A 20,093-nucleotide genomic window follows, 5' to 3' on the forward strand; every position below is an offset into this window, starting at 1 on the left:
GTAATGCTACTTTGAAGCTGTATCTAGTTTTTTCTTGAAGAAAATTACACCGTTAGAAATCAGGAATAAAAGCTGATATGCATTGGACTATGCTTTTGTTAACCAATGAAAACTTACTACTGGTCAAACTAGCTAGCAGCTTTCTACCTCACTGCTTTCGGGAAGAAACGTTTAGATTGGTCAAACGCTGTCTACTATTCTGCAGTTTTATATATTGTATTATCAACAGTTCAGAATTCTGCCCAAACACACTTCAAAGGTTCCTCTACAAAAGAATGTGCAAACTGTATTACAATGACCTTACGCATATTCTCATCAATTATTTTTGTGATGAGTCAGACTGAACTGGTCCAGCAGGGTCTACTCTATGTAGCAAAGCATCTTCAAACATTTTGCAGAACACAACTGTTCTGTTTTCTACAATATCCTACGAAAATGCAGCATTCGCCATTCAGAATAAGATCTCCCTGGTTCTCATGGCTCATTCAAGTAGTTTCAGTTCATAAGAGAACAAATTTCTTCCCAAGTGCACATTTTGAAACACTGAAAAGCATCACTTGCTTATAATAAATAAGTAGCTAGAGTACAGTGCATATGAAAATCACCATTCTAGCTGTTAGACCACTGGATAAGGAAAAGAAGAATGAAAAAGTGTAACCTTAATAGCAGCATGGAAGACTGCCAGAATTAGTCTCTTCATTTGCTTAGGAGCATAGCAACATGCTCTAATCTACACTAGATCAGGTGGAAGATCAGGTAAGTTGTCCCTGCTCATTGCAGGGGGGTTGGAACTAGATGACCTTTAAAGGTCCCTTCCAACCCAAACTATTCTATGATTCTAATACTTCTAACACATCACCGAAGCCTGGACTGATATAGAAGGGTAACATTTAACCAAAGTTAATTACGCATGAGATCCGTTTACATAGCACAGATACTACATTTTAAATTCTACTAATGACACCATGCAACAGAATTCTGTAATAGATTATATTTTTTTTACAACGTTTTCGAAAGTTATCCAAAGTAACGTGGCGCTCACATCAAGGGTCACATCCATACCAAATAGCTGCTATCTTCTAATAAAACCAAAATCCCAACACATTTGCAAGTCATCTGTGATATCAAAAACCACCTACTTTTAGATGTAGAATACGTTCCATCCAGGCATAGGCAACTACTACTACTACTACTGCCGTTTCTACTTGGCTTCCCAACCTGCCCTACTGTCATTTTATCCTGGTTAAGCTTTAGGGGACAGGTACTCTGTTTCTTAACTACGTATTATATTTTCTCGTCTTGAAGTAGATTTGTGTCTGTCCTTGCTAACAAACCTAAATTTCCCTGCTAGCTGTAACTCATGAGTGTTATAGAGGGCAGAAACAGGCACTTGGGATTGCTAAATTTAAAGTGTTAACATACAGACACAGACTCAAGGACATCTATCTACTTCTTGATAAAGAAATAAAATATACCTCTTCAGTAAGTATGTATTCCTTTACATGTTGGAAAAAATTAATTCTCAGAAGTCAGTCTTGATGTGAGCTCAATAGACATTTAAGAGTAATCTCTTGAACTACTAGCAAAATAAAGTTCTCTGTGTAGACTTAAATGAACGAGTTGCTTTACTTACGCTGTATGTGAATCAGCTGCTTTGGCATTTTAAATTCTCCAGGATATATAGATTCATAGTATGCAATATTACTTTCTGCTTCTGGAACTGGTATAACCATGTTATCCCTCTTCTCTCCATATACTTGTTGTGCTGAGATAGCCCGCTGGAGATGATGTTCCTATAAACAAAAAAGTCAAGATGAAAATCTGAGAAAATATTTTCAGAACTCAAGACTTTTTAAAGTTGAAGGAAGTCTATTTCTTTGCAAATGCTCTCATTCCAAATTCCTGTGACCAGACCTAAGAAATTGACTTGACTTAAAATGCATTCCATAAACCAGAAGGTTTTTCCAGTAGGTGGAGCTCTCCCTCTTACACAAACACATACAACACCTCAGTTACTAAACTTAGTAAGTCATGTTGCATGTTCTTGGCACACCAAGCTACGTAAATCCATCTTTATATATTTCTGGAGAGACACTTAAGATTGATTAGGCATACAGATTACAACAAGTAGCTGCAGACAGATATTCACTCTGGTATTATTCTGTATTTGCTACAGCCATTTATTGCCAGTGATGTCAGAAAACCAGAAAGGAGGCCTGCCATCATCTATTAAGGAGAGAAGCAACCGTTTTACCCAGACAGAGAATGATTCCTAAAGACATTCTTGTTTATTGCAACGCTCTCCATTATTGCCCTTTTCCTCCCCTCCTAATCCATCAAATAAAGTTTAATAATTATTCTCACCCGCATGGTTTAGTTTATTAACTTTTAGAAATCTGCAACTGTTTTTCAAGCTTGAAAGTAAGTTACATTACTTGTTACTACAACCCAAATAACAATTAGTAACATTATGAATTCTAGCAATTTTCCTAATGCTACTATTCAAATACATTTCATTGTTCCTGTGGTGCTGTCAAGACAGTAAGAGTTCAGAGTTACAAACAAAACCCCACACAGCAAGACGCGTGCATGTATGGTTTACTAACAATGTAACATGATATTTTTTTCCCTGGTACCAAAGCTGTTTTCTTAGGTTTCTATACTGTTCCTTCCTAGGTGCTCAGTGCTGCATCAGTACACCAACACAGCTATCACTGAGATACTATAAACCGGATTACAGAAATACTTGAAAAAGGAACTACAGCAAAAAGGTGGCAGGGATAATTGGGCTTAATACTTAAGTAAAAACATATCAGTGTTCATTCATATGATCTTACGACATCCTTGTCTGTCTGACTTCAACTTACCCTCTCTTCAGTACAATAAAGCAATTAACACCTTCTGTCTAAATCGTAAAAACAAAACCTCAAGAAAATTATAAAATAGGCTTTGTTGTAAACTGCAGAGTTAGTGCAGCCTCAAACTAAAACCTGTTCCAAACTGTAATTCTGCTGCAAGGATTCACAGGATTTTAGCCTATCTTTACCTTCAAACAAGCTGCAGAGATTTTTTCACATCTTTTCCCTGTTAAAAAAGTTTCTTCATAAAAAGAGACTGTGAGAATAAGAAGTATCATACAGTTGCAAGTAAAATTCACTGGACTGATTTTGATTCTCTAGCATGATATTCTAGTATTTGTTAAGCACAGACACATACATCACCTAGGAGACGTGGTAGCTAGAATTCTTTCTTGGGTATGGTACAAAATTAATTTCTTTTCTACCTTTTAATGAAGCACAGCTGCCAGACACCTCAAATTTGTGTAAACAGTAACAACTCTTCAGGATTTTGTCTCAACATCTACAACTGTTGTACAACAGAGAATTAAGGTTTATTTCCATATAGTACAGTAGGATTCTATGCCAAATACATAGTAATAACCAATGGTTTTTGAGTAACAGCAAAGGCTTTCTGATTTTATAATCAAATGAAGGATTCCTGGTGCATTTATCCCAATGTGTTTTTAAACACACACAAACGCTTTTGTTTCAGGGAAGAAAAGGGGGTTAGACACTAAATTAACATTTTGATTTTTCTGATACGGAAATAGGCACTGCTAGTTAGTACCAGTAGTCTAGACTAATTTCCTAACAGGCTTCAGTTGCAAGTATTTAAAGAATAAAATAGTAGTAGACCCACCTATTATGAAAGCAACTGGATAAAAGTTGCTCTACTGAAATGGGTAAACTAATCTGCTGTTCATATCTCTCTCAATTCATCACAAGAGACACCCCATTAAATAGAACAGAATAAGCAGACAAGGCAATCTACTCTTTACACCCTCACCAAATTCTCACTTATTTGGACAGAAATCTATAACAGCAACTTTGCCCCCAACTTCAACATCTCATCTGGTGGCTCAGCACATCTCTCTCTCCTGGTAATAATATATAATGCGATTGGTAACTCTGGAAACACTCATTTTTAACACGAAAGCATGCTAAATACCTACAGTTAACCAGCCTACTACAGCTTACAGTTTCTATTCTGCAGTCATTCTCCACTGTGATTGTAAAGCTGATTACTCCCACACAAATGCAACACCTCATTGATCTGAAACCACAGCCTTCCATTTAAAAATGCAGCGGTTTCCTCAGTTTGTCAGAATGATTTTGAACTCCAAATCCTAATCAAACATGCTGGCTGCCCTTCACATAATCTTGATTTAATACATAGATGCTGTAGTCCAAATCACTTCTGAAAACACCGTCAGGCATTTAAAGATAGACCTCTTCAGAAATTTAACAAATTAACTCTTCATCCACTTCCAGATACAGTTTTCCAATCAGATATATTTCCACTCTACAGCAGTTTCTAGAATACTGTTTCCATTCATTGTGTAACACAGCAGTATCAAAAAGACTTTAAAAAAGTCAAGATGCAACTATCCACTAGGTCCCTTGCTCTGCCACAGAAAGAAGTTAGACTGGATTAACCAGGGTTTGGGTCTTGAAAAACTCATATTAGTTGTTCACAAAAAGATCAGTATCTTCCCAGGTGATTACTGGAGCCAAATAATTTACATTATCCATATCCCTTCAGGAATTGCTGTTAAGATAGCTTGTTTGTAAGCCTCTAGCCCCTACCTTTTCAACAGGCTGTTACAGGGGTTTGGTTTGGTGTTTTTTGTGGGGTTTATGTTGGTTGTTTTTAGGAAGCATGGTTGCAGTGCCTTTTCCTGTTCTCCTCTGGAACATCATCTGCCCCTTAGAAGCTCTCAAATAGCTGTGAAATTATTTCAGACTGTTTCTTTAAATTTGTAGCATGAATTTTAGGTGGGTTAGTCAAGCTCAAAGGCTGTAATTTGTCATGTTAGAAAGAAACTCATCTAACAGTTAGCTACCATCACAAGGAGCAGTCTTGTGCCCCTTGCAGTCATTCTCCATATTACTGCTGCGTTATGCCAGACTGAACCTACAATGACAGCTTAGGGAACCAAATCCACAGAAAGCCATCTCTCTCCTGTTATTTCCCCTACAAACAATTAGAAACAATTAGCCTTCTGACAAATTAGTTCCCTGAAGTGCCAGGGCAGGTGGGGTGAGGCAGTGAGGAAAGGAAGGGAGAGAGAAAGATGATTGCCTTTGGTAGTAGCTAGCCATTAACCTGGCTTAGCCGCATCACTAAATTAAAAAACCGTCTTTTTAAAATGAATACCAAGGGAAAAAACAAACAAACAAACACCCCCCCCCCCCAAAAAAAAACCACTCATGAAAAGCTATAGCAGATAAACACTTCAACCATCTCAGTATCAAATACAATCAAGAAGGCTTCCTCTTACTACAAATATTTACAGAATATTCTCTCATTCTGCACCTTCATTGCTCGATGGACCTCACCTTGATCCTCCTTCCAAGGTAAATCTTTCATGTAAATATTAACTGTTCACATATTATTTTTTCCTATTCATCAGTTTCCACTTTCAGTGCATTCAGATTTCTGTGTTAAAGTATCCTCCTTATTGAAACTACATTGGAACAGCTGCAGATGTCTTACAAAAAACTCATTCCAAACTACTGAAGAACACAGGAGCCTTACCAGTTTCTTCCCTCTCTCTCTCTCAACTTGCCTCTCCTGGATCTTTCATACGTACCCTGTTTCACAACAGCTACTTATTGAACATAGTTTATTCTCACTGAAACTGTCTTCCACTTCTATGTTCAACTATTTTCAAACTATTAGTTAGGATTATATCCAGAAAAGCTTCCTTCTTCAGTTAGCTTTTATGTCACACAGAGAAAGCATCAGAAACACAACTTTGGGAGTTGGTTGTGGCTGTGATGCAATTTGATCCAGTACTTCCAGAATGATGGCACTGTCCCTCAAACCTCACTCCCTCTACCCTGTACTAATGCCCATCCAAATTTGTGTTTAAAGCTATTGAAAGAGTTAATCCAAAACCTAAAAATCTGCTTGCTCCTCAGCCCCAGTTAATTTTCCATCAGGTTAGCTTCCTACACTGGCTCATCACGTGGTCAGACAATCCCCGAGTGAAAGGGATGCACAGGAGCACTCAGCCCAGAGACAGAGGGTGTCTGAGGAAAAGACCAGTCTCGTCGCTTTTTGCAACACTCAGCCAATAACACAGAACTGCACCTTATTCATCCCACTATATTCCTGTCCAGAAAAGTATTTTGACTTTTACTTGCTGTTATTAATAACTATCAGCATTGCCATGCATGTTCCAAGAGATCAGAGAGTGCAAAGATAACCTAAAGCAGTCAGCAGTAACAAAGGCGCTAGGGAAAGGAGGAACACAGCACAGCAGCTCTCACTGCAGCCTGAAGGAATTGAAACTTTTGTTCAGTGCTGCTTTGGGGGGGGTGCAACAGGACCTCTCTCAAATGATAATACAAGGCCACGGGTGTAATTCTTCAAAACAAGTTTAGCACCTGCGTACTAGTTGCATTTCTTGTACGCTATATTAAAATGAGCTGAATTACAATAATTAGAACACAAAAGAAAGGATACTATAAATTGTGGTTCAACCTGACTACAAGTAGGCACTCCTGCCTGCAAGCAGAAACAAGCAGAAGCGTCTGAACTGAAATCAGTATTTGCCTCCTTTCGCATTTTGTTAATACTTGGTAAGTTTTTGGCAAGGTGACTGTTGGATTCCAAGTTAGTTACAGTTTCTCAAAGAAATCTGGCACTGACAGAGCACAGAGATCTCTTTGACAAAATATTTACTCTGCAGCACACCTTGAAGACTATATTCAAAGTAAGATAACCACAACACAAGGCACTGAAAGACTGACATAACCATGTCATTAACTGTTGAACAAACCAAAGGGACAGAATGCATATTAATTATCGTTTTAGAAAGTCAATTGAAAAAAACATTACCGCAGTAACAATGACTGCATCTTAAGAGTGAAAGAAACAATCCACTGTTTTGTAATTTGACTGTGTGTTTCTTCAAATCATTTTTCCAAATTGTTCCAGAGCTCTTAGAAGAAATAATCATTTATGGCACATTTGCTTATGGAAACAACCAGACCAGCCCATTCTGAAGTCCAGTGCATAATGCAGAGCAGAAAGTCTCCAAATTCTCAAAGCCTACCCAAAGAAAGGGAGTGCTCTCTTTGTTGGGGGTAACAAAATATGGGGTGGTGGAGGAAGCCACACATAGCAAGTGGAAGTTTTAAAAAATATTGGTACTTATAAAAAGGACACAGGAGTGAGTTCAAGTCTGTGCACATCATAACCACATCTTTGCCTCTGAAATATAAAAATTATACAAGAGGACACTATAATTGATTCTGTCATACTGGGAACCACATCAAACCACTGCCCATCCACCAGTCTCCACAGACCTTATGATTTACATCAGTATGAGTGGGGAAAATCCTCTTCACATCCATCCCTGGCCTGACAGAAGTGCTTTCCCAAGTTACCATCTCACAGCTCACACTATGTTTAAGGTACAAGAACTAAAAAAAAACCCACCACACCAGCTTCAACAGACAGTTGTCAAGAAGTATTAGTTTCACAACAGTTACACAACTGAGATAGAATCAAGGAGATACAAGCATACAAACTCACAGACCTGTCTTTTATTATACACATTTTACCGTCTAGCAACTTGTGATGTAAAACTTTTAGAAAAAAACCTACACACGCAAGAAGAATCCCACGAAATTGCAGCTCATCTTAAACACAACACCTTATAATGAAGACGAAATAAGAATACATCAGGAACTGGAAAAATCAGAAGTTTTTCATTATGTCATCCAGAGGCGATGAACTGGTACGAGAGCAACCTGGTTCCAGACTATAAAGATTTCCGGCTGCTAAACTCACAGGGACAATACTGTTCCTACACCTAGGTTATCTCACATCAGCAATGTGGTAGAAGGATAGTGGAGGACAACACAGCAAAGTTGCCAGGAGACCCAGCTGCACACTGAGATCATTCAGACCAATTCATCCCATAACATATGGTAGGGACTACTGAAGCACTTCTAAGACCTACTACTGCATGCAAATCACTCCCCAACCTCCCCCTTTCCTTGGCTCACAGAGCTATGGGATATCTACCCTGTCTCTCAACCGTACAAGGATCTCGGCAACCTGCATGATGAGGGAAGGTGGCCTCTTTTAAAAGAGCGATGGTCCATCTATTCTAAAGGAAATTTGTCCAAAGATTCAATCCAATAAATCTGTGCATGAAGGAGACAAAGGAATAAAACAACCAAATCGGCTCATTCTCTCTACCTTCTCCTCAATTTACCAGATCTTAGTTGTCCTGCAACTTACTGATCGGGCACAATTTATATCCAAGATTAGGAGGATCACAGAGAGTGGTCTCAGAGAATTACATGCAAAAAACATGTTGGTTTTTTTTTTTTTTTTATTCCAGACCTTATTCTTCACTCACATTATTCCTCTCCCCTCCCTAGAACCAGTTCAGGCCTCAGGAATATGTTTCTATGGGACTCTCTGGAGGGGTAGTTATCTGCCACTGCAATAGAAAGGGCTCACCCAGGGACAGGCAAGCACCACTGATGCTGCAAGCAAAGGTATAGAATGCACAGCCAGAACATTGTAGCCATCTTAGATCAACATAAACTGTTCAGAGACACTCCAGATTTCCTTTGCATTTTTCTTATCTTTAGGGCAGCACGTGGCTCTAGTGGTTTCTAGTGTGACTGAAAGCAAAAACGATCAGTTCTTCCTGAACAACAGGCTTCACAGCTTATTACAGAAGCAGTTATAACAGAAACATAGCACACACTTTCCCTTTTACCACCTTACATACACATCAAGTCACACTTACTACACGCAAAACAGTGAAGACATTCTGACAAGTTTGTTACAGCATCTGTTTCCAAGCAACTGCTGGTGAAGAGCTCCAAACCTGACTGAAGTCATACTGACAAGGGCAATCTAAGTCTGCCTTGCAGAGCATAGAAGTCTTCAACAGGTATTCTGGCACAAGATCAGTCCCTGTGTTACACTGATCCTTGACTCTGAGAGAGCAAAGTCCAACTCCTGAATACCAGCTTATAGATCCGACCTCTGCTAATGGCAAGGCAACAGTTACGTTAGCATACATGCAGTTTCTACCATCTCAACCCCAAGTCCATCAGTATCCTGTGTGTTAGCAGTAGTTCAAATTTAGTCACAGCAAGCACACATGATCAAAACAGGACAGAGGTAGTGGGTCAACAAAGCAGCATTATGTCATTCCTTGCTCTCCCCTTGTGATGGGTCCCGAGGAAGATAGTAGATTATTTCCCACCCCCCAAGTCTGGCCCACAAGCAACTGTAAGCTGTCCTTCCATTATGACTACTAGTATGTATGGACACTGGGTAAACACTTTCTCACATCAATTTAAGCTGCCTGAAGATTCACCCAAACCACGTGGCTGTAGATCTTCCCTTCTTAGGCTGATTCAGGACACTGAGAGATCTTGGCACCCTCTACAGCAGAGAAAATTGTTTTCTTGTTATTACAGCAGAGCCTAAAACTGTCCCTTCATATTCAAACATTGAGAAAAAACTATGGAGATCACTTCCGTTAATCAACTGATGTCAGTCTCGTAAGTAGTTAATTAAGGAGGATTCCACTGTAATTACTATAATAATTAATCTCTGCTACAAATGCCAACTTAAAATAGCTGCATAGGATTAAATAGCAATTGCTCAGTGAAAACGTGATCAATTTACTTTTAAAAGTAGGTGTTTTTGTAATTAACAGACTATCAAGAAACCTTGCTAATTATTAGTCTTTTTATCTGGAACAATGGTTAGAAAGGAGGTCAGCCACACCATCTCGGCATTGTAGTCAACTGCTTTCCTCATGTTCAAATCAGACACTTCCATGAGTATGCAAGCAGTCTGCCCTTTTCTTGGAAAAATCGTGCTTCCATATTTGTGGACTTCCAGCAGCACATTATCTACATCTTCTGGGAAATTTTCACCTGTTATGTTTGTTCAGTGAATGGTGGTAGGGAGGTGGAAGACACATGGGGCATTTGATCCGCAAGTCTAACAACATTAGTAAGAGATCACAATAATGCTGCAAGAAATGGAGAGGGATTTGCTGTCCTGTTATCAGAAGACTGAAATTAGTTTCATATTTTAAGTTACTGTGGAAAACAGACAGGCAGAGATGAAGAAATGAATGAAACTGGCTCAACACATGCTAGAGGGTAATGTACAAAACCTAGGAACCTTGGGAATCAGGAAAACACATGCATTAATTACTCAGTATAGTTCACAAACGGAATTTAACACCTCAGTCTTCCCAGGCACAGGTCCTGTTCAGACTACCTAAAAAGACTGAAGTGACTCGGGTGCTTGTCAAGCACTACATGCATTCAGAGCCACAGGACTCAGTATCAGTTTGAAATATTCTGTTTAGGAATTGCTAGCAGCTCAATACTAGCAGAAGGAGCTATCCCATCTTCTCAATGTTGGTAACGGCCATAGAAGTTCCAAATCTTTTCCCCTGTAATTGCTTTGACTTTCATGGAACTCCTCAGCCTATGCAGCCCTGTAACCCATGGAGAGGGGTTATTCTTAGAAAAGTCTTCTGCTGTGAGCTAAATCAGTTCACACGTAATATAAAGACCATGACAAGCTCTAAGAAAACAGCAGAATTGCCTCTTTTCAATACCAAACACAGTCAAACCATCTCATGTGACTTTGCTGCACAGCCACACTTCACAGGATTCCAGACCTAACTGCAAACCTACCAAAATCCCCTTTCCTTACCACAGCCCGCTGTTCCAACTGTATCACTGTAATTTGTGAGACTGCAATGCATCAAAAGTATTTCAGTGAGCTATGTTAAACAGAATATAGTTTAATAACTAAATAAATTATTCTAAAGAACATACTATGATGCTTTTAACATATTACTTAAGTAGTCCAGGGCATGATCTCCACACTGAAATCACACTGTAACACAAAATGAACTAAGATTTGATACAGTTTACATGAATACAGCTTTCAGTATACAGTCTACAACGGAATGAAAACAGCCCTTTGAATTTAGCCTTTCCTTATCAGAGGTGTCAGCTATAAAGCCATTTAGGAGAGCCTGAAGAAGTCTTTATAGCACAATTATTCTCCCCCTGTATGGGGAAAATGGAAGTGGAATGTCAAAATCATTTCATCAGTTGACTGAAAGTTATATCAAGTTCCCAAGTTAAAAGATAAATAGAGTGATACCTTGCTGCTTGCTTAAACATTAATGTGCACCAGCAATACTACATAACAACCCAATTTTGGATGGCAAAGGCTATACACTTGGATTCCAGCATTTTTATTAGTTACACAGACTTCATACTACTCTTAACAGTACTGAGCACTGATTAAAAAAAAGTAGTGCTATTTCAGTAATGAGTAACATGGTGGCCCAACTTTGCAGCAAACAAGTTTCTATCCTCTGCTGTATTTCACTACTCTTCTGAACAATACTAATATGCAGGTGCAAAGAGGGTTGTGTGTTTCAACATAGACAGGAAGCCTCAACTATTCCAGTTACATATCGTAGTAGAATACCACCCGCAGCACTGGGTGGAGTTAAAGGTAAATTATAAATCAACACCTAGATAGACAACAGGACTTAAAAAGAAGACAACAGAGTTGGGTAAAGTTTCATACTACATTTCTCTCAAAGTTTTCTGTCAGCTCTGGGAAGAAAAAAAAAAAATCTACCACTCCTTGTATAGGAGTTGTTCATCAGCCCAGGTTTTTAAATAGTCCTTATTAAGGCATATCTCAATCTGGATCCATTAATCAGCTCGGCAGCAGTACAGAATCAAGACAGGTAAGGCAGAGAAAAACACCAGGCAAAGGAATAAAGCCGTAAACATACTGTCTGAGGAACACCTTTATCTCCCCAGTATTAGTCTACTGAAGGCTCAAAAACATTCCCTTCCACAGGCCAGACTGCACAAACTGCTGAGCTCAACAGCTTCCCAGATCTACATATGCTCAAAGGTTCTTAAGAAAAAACAAGTTAATTAAGAACAGTATTTAGTTTCTTTTGTTAAAAACCATTAGAAATAGATCTTGAAAACAGTATCTAAAGCTATTTTTCCCCTCAGAATTTGCAATAAGACTCTAAAACTTAATATTATCTGCAGCTTGAAGGTCAGATCTCTATACACCAAATTCTGCAACTTGATAAATAAGAACCTTGATAAATAAGCGCCCAAACTGGTTGACTGGGCTAACCTAATTGCTAGCCATTACTAGTAACCAGACTCTTCAAAGAATGCAGAAACATTTTTGGAAACTAACTGCAAAACAAGTGCGGCTTTTATCAGAGTGCCACTTTGCTTAACACCATCTCAAAAAGGAGCCCATGGGCATCCCTACTGAGGGCAGTAAGAACAGCACAAAAACACAGCCTTACTTCCAGAGCTCTTCTCTCAATCAGCCACAAGCTATCAGAAGCTGGGAGTGCAAGCCACATTTATTTTAGTCTTTGTGTTTAGTAGTCTGATAATTTCTTCTTCTATGAACTTCTTATTCCAGTGTGCATTACGCAACTCTAATATTAACAAAGAGGCTTGAGTGATACCCAACACATACACAACTTTATTTTTGGTTGGAGGAAAAAAGCAAATGAAATTAATCATCATCATTATCATCAGTGAGTGAACCATGGGGTTTACATGGGGTCTGTAACACACAAAACTACAACAACTGTACGTTCCCATAAGACTGCTTTGCTTACAACATTCTTGTCAGGTTTAACTACCTCTTCTGTAAAGTACAGTTTCATTATCTCAAGCAGTCACTTACATTTAAATAGTAATAGAACCTGATTGATATTTATACTGAACATTCTATAGTATTCGAGTTATGTGGGGACAGCAAAACATCAAAACTATTATCAAGAAAACCAAGTATGAACATTTGTGTAAATTTGTTCATTCACGAGTTAAGGCTCAGCAGCTCACGTCAGACAACCAAAAGAAAAAGTTTGCAGTAATAACCTAAACAATCTAAGCATGTCCTAAGAAGTCACACGTGCATTCCATATAAAAAGCCCATATAGGACAGTTCAGTTAAATTCAAACTAAAGAAGCTTCCAGAGCATCACTTTAAGCTGTCAAGCTTATTTCTGATTTCAAAACCAAACAAAACCTTTTAGCATCATCCACTTCAGTGCTACAGGGAAGAAACAGTCTGTAGAAAAAGCACATATTGAATCATACTAATGACTAAAAGTCTTTTAAACAAACACACTTTTGTAGACTCGACAATACCTGCATTTTAAGTACTTTATTCCTCTGTATAACACACAATGGAAATAAATTGTCACATAGTGATGAGCAGAAACGTGGGCTGCACAAATACGCATAAGCTGGTAAAGAGTATACGTAACCTTGCCCTTTAATAACTGTCACACTGTCGATGGTATCAAAGTTCCCCTCTCATATTTCTTATAACAAAAGTTGTAATTTGGAAGAAGAAAAAAAAAATCATCGCAGTTTGTAACTCTTACTAAGAGAAGAGGCTTTTTCATGTACCAAGACAGCAAGGTATCAGAGAGCTGCTAAGACAGTTGAGAAAACTAAAGTACTCCCCCCAAGCATAAGCACTAGAAGAGACATACTCAAGAGTTACATTGCATAAAGCATCTAGTAAAGAAGAGATCTACTTGGCAATTAGTATAGAACCAAGTTTTGTCAAGACATGTTCGTGAAAACACAAGTAAAACATACCAATACTTTTCAACTAAACTGTCTTAGCTTCTGTATTCACAGCACATAACAGATCAGAATTTCAAGTCTGATGCTACAAAGGTGGAAAAGTGCTTCCTTCAAAAGTGACGGTGACAGGTGCAATACTGAATAGCTTAAAATAGATTTTCCAAAGATTACACCACTGTGATGAGTTTATCTATGTATTTCCTGCTGCAGATGTCAGTCTTCAGATCCACAGATTTAGACGCTTTTGTTGGCTTAGATGAACATTGCTACATTTGAATGCACAGAGATGCTACCTAGAACAGAGATCTGTATTAGGCTGAAAGTCTCAGACTAAATGCCAACTTAAAAGTTTCCTGATCAGTAAAAATGTGTTTTGAATGATAAAGTGCTACATGCACTACGAGTCAGGTGCCAAATCACTATGCTCTATAGGTCAGCTATTCTTGGTGTCTTGTAATCTCCATGTTTATTTAGATTGCCTTTAAAAATACAAGACAGACTAGCATTTCAAATTCATGACCTTTTATGTGCAATCATGATCAAACTTGTTTTTAAGGCTGGTATAAACATTGAATAACTAAGACAAGTAAAATACAGTAAAGCCACATGGAGGAGGGGAAGAAAAAAGGAAGAACAGAAGCGAACAGGAAAGGTTTACTATAAGGACAAGCATTTCCTTAATGCTCATAAGCTCTATGCAGTGTACTGTCATTGTAATTCTCTCTGCGCACACAGTCAGAGTTAAGTGCCTGACTGGGATAAAACAGGGCTACTGAATGTGATTTACGAGGAGACAGCACCAATTAGTTCAGGCCACACCGTCAATTTTAGCCCAGCCAAGGCTTTTTTGTGTCCCCCCCCCTCACCTCCAATAAAGCAGTACTTTATTACCTTTCACTTACCCAGCATTCAGGTCAGTTTATAACCTCCATTTATTTAAAAAAACACCACCAACAGAAAAACATCCAACACAAACCCCCCTCACCTTTCCTCACCTTAGATCTTCACTCTATGTCTATTGCCTTCATAAAAGCCTCCACCCACAAGACAACTTAAGTACATCTGATCTCTCAAGGAACAGATACATGTTATTTCCTCCACCTCTCACAGGCAAAACAGTTGAACCCCATCCTCAGGGTCACAACAGAGAGCTGTGTGCTTCTCCACCACATGTGCAGCTACAGACTAATTCTTAATGGGCAATTCCTGGCTACACAGGAATAAAGCCCACACATCAGCAGAGAAACCCATTTACAGGACTTCAGAAAATATCCTATGACACTAGACATCCCACCTCCCCCCCCTTTTACCAGCTAGTGCCATGTAAACTACCAGAGGCTGCAAGTGAGACTTTGTACTTTGCATGAATTGATCATATCCCTTCTGTGTAAGGACTATTTTAGCTATATTGCCATTAACAAGTGTATTTATAAAAAATTATTTAGCACATCATACCTTGAAAAACATCATACTGCATACATTCTTAGAGGACAAAATTCACAGCAGCCTAACATGTTATGCTTTTAAATCACCAATTACAGTCTCAGTTTCATACAGCTTACCACATTAAATGGTTTGATCACTCTATACAACTCCTGCATTTCTGTCTCCGTCCCCCCCCGAAAACAAAGAACCAAATAGTAACGGATCAATAGAAAGCAAAAGCAACATTATAATGCGAGGTGAGAAAAACTAGGGATAAACATTAAATGTGTTAACAAGAAATTCTAACAGAGATGACATAGTACTTGCCAGAATTTGCTATCACAAAGTCTTCTCTATGGTACTTAGGACCACACTTAAGCCCCAGTGTTGTGGGGGTAGGCTATTTCCCTTATCAACATGACATCACTGAAATACGGAAAGAAAAGTCTTCAAGACTAATACTTCAGCGAATTTTATAATAATAGCTTGAAGGCACCTAGAATGTTTTAAAAATCTTTTTCTTTTGCATCTTTGGGTATTTCTGACAACACACTTGTTCTGATAACTAACTACTTGAAGTTCTCAAATACAAGGTATTGTATGGCTTTCTCCTTAAGTAGGTTTTATTCCTTCCCCAATTGCCAAGTTAAAGGAAATTATGAAGCACTGTTAGCTATCCACAAGACAATGTATTCCTACTTTCTCCGTCTATTCAGTATTACGACAAAGATTTGACCGAGTAGAGTCAGCTCAGTAACTGTTAGCCAACGAAGGATTATGTTCTCTTCATCCCTGGAAATGACACTGCTGCCAAAAGCTGGTTTAGAACCTCAAATTTCAATTCCACCTGGGCAGACAGTGCCATCTGCTCAAGTGGTGGTCTGACTTCCTTCAAATCCTCAGCAATAAATACTGTCTAACATTCTCAGGTAATGTGAATGTGTAATTCATATTTAACAAGTGTGAAAGAGCAAAGTATTGAAACAACCCAGAGAGCGCATGTCTCAGCTAGCATTTAGCTCTATGACCATCTGAAGAGAAATTACAGTACAGCCTAATACATACATGCACACTCACCCTCCCTGTTAATGGTGGGAATAAACCACAAAAACAAGACAAACATCCAGTATAAACATAGAAGTGAACTGTACACACACTCCTGACCACAGTGCAAAACAGTCTGGGATGAGAGACTCTGCAGCAAACACACTGGAAAACTCTTTGCCTTCTCTACTAATTAAAAAAAGTGCTTCTTATTCAGAGCTCTCTTGAGCACAAGTCAAGTAAGAGGTCAAGCTTACATTGCTGAGACAGGACAATGATACTCATGAGAAGACTAACACTGAAAAACATTCAATCCCCGCCCCCCAAAATTATACCAGGGAAATTACGACTTAATTTAATACAAGCCAAAAAAAGACCTCAGATAACTCCATAGTTTGAAAAATTGAAGCAAGCTAAGTCAACCACTAGATACAACATTTTAAAATAATCAGATTACTAAATCATGCACAGTGATCTTCTTTACCTGCTGAAATGCATCAATAATTAGTAAATTGAGGGCTTGGTTTTACAGGTTTTATTTTTTGATAGGCTGTCATTTACCAACAGGAATATCCATTAATGTTTTTTTCTATTACTTCCAGATGGCTTCGGAACTTCATACTATCCTACCATACAGCAACGAAACTGTTACTTTCTGACTGGACTAGTCACACAATATACCCAAGACATTAATACTTACAAAATTATAGCTAGTAGATAGTTGGCAATGCACTTTCCTCAGTAACATAAGCTTATTAGGAGTACTTCAGAGCATCTCTTCCCTCACCAGCTTCTCCAGATTTTATCAATAGTAATGTCTTCATTTCTAGGATATTCAGTAGCCCAACTACCTAAAAGCCAGCTAAAGCCCCCAAAGACACATTTAACAACTACCATCTACCAGCTCAAAGTCTTTCTACAATAAGAATAGAGATGCTAGGCCAGACAAGGGTTAATGCATGAACTGCAGTAACTTCCTCCAATAAACCCCTGAAGATCAAAAAAACCTCACTGCTTTCTGTTCCAGCTCAAGACATGCCAACTTTGTTTTCAGTATTTAGCTACTATTAAGCAAATTTCTAAACATCTTCAAGACAAAACACCTTCAAGACAAAACATCTCAGAAGAAACATCTCTGAAGGAGAGGAAGGCTGAGAGAATGAACATGCAACAGAAAGGTCTGTTAGTCACTCTTTCCCACATGTACTTTTTTTACACTGAACAAACCTTACATTACTGACGAAAAAAGGGAAGCTGGCTTACTTCAGTTTTGTAGCTCAAGTTCTTTCCCCTCACACAAACTGCAAGAAAACAAAGTCTTACCTATTGACTTCAAGTTTGTTCAAGTTCTAACTCAATGAAACACATTAGTTGCCCAAGATGGATTGTGAACATTAAACTACCTTTATTCCTAACATTTGAAAAGTCTCATATAGTTCTTGGCCTACTACAAGACCACAACATCTTCATTAGAAAGCAGAGCTAGTGCGCCACTGTTAATCATAACTTTCTTCTAACAAAACAGAAGATAAATATCAAGAGAAAGGCAAACTAGTCATCGTATTTGGCAAAGAACACATGGTAGTAAAAAAAAAAATAATTGTTGAGAAAGAGAAGAGTGCATAAGTTTATCCATAAGTATCTGAAGGATTCAACACTTTTGCAGAAGTAATCGTTCTAAAGGATTCCAGTAACTACTCAAAATACAGAAATTCTGCAGGGCTCAAACTCAAGCTGGCTCTTGCCTGTAGCCTTACTCCTAAATTTTCCAATAAAACCACCCTGTTGTTTTAAATTCAGCTCTTTTCTGAGATATATCTAGGTTACTCAGTTGTAAATACTATAAATCAGATCACAATACTGCAATATCTTCTTCCTGAAGTCTGTTCCTATTTTCTGCCACCCCTTTCAGAATTATGTTTCTTGTACTTTAAATAAAATCTCAAAAAGGCACACAGGACATGTCCTGCCAAAATACTAATACAGGAATGGGGTTGGGGGTGTGTGTACATTTACCACACAGTTAAAAGCTGCATTTCTTAAGCAAAAACATAAAGGCACAGGGGAAAACAGGAATACAATTTTATCACCAGTGTTTAAAGAAACTTAAGAAGGAGAACAGAACTGGAGAATTTAAAACCACATTTCAAATAACCACATCTTGGGAAACACCTGGAAGGAAAAATGTCACATACGATGTAGTCAGACTAACATGGGGAATGATAATGGCAGACAGAAGAGTAAACAAATCAAGTTATGACAAGTGTTTCCATACCTATGCCAAGAAAAGCATTATGGGTGAGACTCATTACAGATCACCGGTTTGGCAAAGCAACTTACATACTTCTTCCTTTTCCAAAGGAAGTTCTGCATCTTTAACTCACAATCATTACACTTTCAGAACAACACAGCCTTGCAAAAAAATACTCAAGTTTGGAAAGGGAAATCTGGAAACAAGCCTATGTAGAATTCAACTTTCCATGCTAACACCTTCCTAGCAGCCATGCTTTCACTCAGACATCTGATCAGTGAAGAATCTGAAAACTCACATTTGTTTATTGAGAGGCTGGTCAAACACTGGAACAGGCTTCCTAGAGAGGTGGTTGCCCAAAGCGTATCAGTGTTGAAGAGGTATTTGGACAATGCCCTTAATAACATGCTTTAACTCAGTCAGCCCTGAACTGGTCAGGCAGTCGGTCTAGATGATCGTTGTAGGTCCCTTCCGACTGAAATAGTCTATTCTGCCTGTTCTACTACAGCCCTTCAAGTTACAACAGAAAAGGGACAGTAGCATGAAATGTATATATAGGGCAGCCTTTGCTACAAATCTCTCTCCTCAAACGTAAGCTTGGCAAGTCTTCCAGGCAGGCTACAAGATCTCTAATTTCTATTTACAACTAGGAAGAAACAACCTTGAAGTCATGAAATTGGTATAAAGGTATGAATGTAAACAGATAATGGAAAGCAATACTTTCCAACACTACCCTCTTGAAAGCTTCCACTTTGAAAAGCATGAATTTCTTAACTCCCGATTAAATATAAAGGAAACAAAACTTTAAGAGTGGTACTTAAATCTTAAGAAGATAGTTTCCTCTCACTGTGCCTGAAGAGACTGACAGACCAGGAAGCTTTCAAATTTTTATACCATTCTCAATTCATGCAATTCACCTTCACCTATTTGTTTTACCAGAAAGATTCTCCTAGCACAAGGTTAGTACTTGAATGCACATACAGCTGAACCCACAGAAACACACACACACTGGTGGGAGAGCAGAGCGTATGTACGTAAAGGCTCATTAAACAGGAAGAGGACATATTCAGATACAAAAGCAGCAGCCAGCATTTTTGTTCTGATACATTAGTCATTTGATGCATTCCTTGATATTAAAGCTAGTTTTTCCTCTTACAAGTAGAAAATGGAAATGAAGTTACTCATTCTTCTTCCACTTATTACATATACCTATGGCCAGAGAATTACAGTATTCTGTTATAGCAGACTCCTACACAAATACACACACACACTCCTTTACAACAAAGACTTGTAAAAGTAATGTATTACTTACAGGTATTCAAAACTCACACAATACTCTTTACAAATTGATATTAAAATAACTGCATTTCTGAGGAATATGATCATATAATTATGGCACAATTATTGAGACAGCAACAAGCAAAGTGGTCTACTCAAAGTAAACATTAGCAGATTTAAGTGCCACATTGCACTTTTTTCCTACCTGAAACAAATTAGTATTAGGCAGGTTCCTGTGAACAACTTAAATTTTACTAGAATCAAATTAGCTATTAAAAGAAAAATAAAGTTACATCACCCTGATCCTCAAATGATAAGGTTACTGAATTATTGCCCCTTCCCATTACTAATGTTCT

The 20,093-nt window shown here is 38.3% G+C and overlaps 1 protein-coding gene across 11 annotated transcripts in view; it reads right to left on the minus strand.

Annotated features, from left to right (window-relative positions):
* Nucleotides 1-20,093, minus strand: part of EPC1 (enhancer of polycomb 1) — a 66,837-nt gene that overhangs the window by 21,741 nt on the left and 25,003 nt on the right. For all 11 annotated transcript variants that reach the window (XR_012834181.1, XR_012834182.1, XM_075746515.1 and 8 more), the window contains one exon: nucleotides 1,634-1,793. Coding sequence is in view for 9 of the 11 variants with exons in the window: in XM_075746511.1 (XP_075602626.1) it covers nucleotides 1,634-1,793 (160 nt within the window). In the remaining 2 variants the exon portion in view is untranslated. The remainder of the gene's footprint in view (nucleotides 1-1,633; nucleotides 1,794-20,093) is intronic.

Source organism: Balearica regulorum, chromosome 2 (assembly GCF_011004875.1).
Source record: "Balearica regulorum gibbericeps isolate bBalReg1 chromosome 2, bBalReg1.pri, whole genome shotgun sequence".
NCBI lineage: Eukaryota > Metazoa > Chordata > Aves > Gruiformes > Gruidae > Balearica > Balearica regulorum.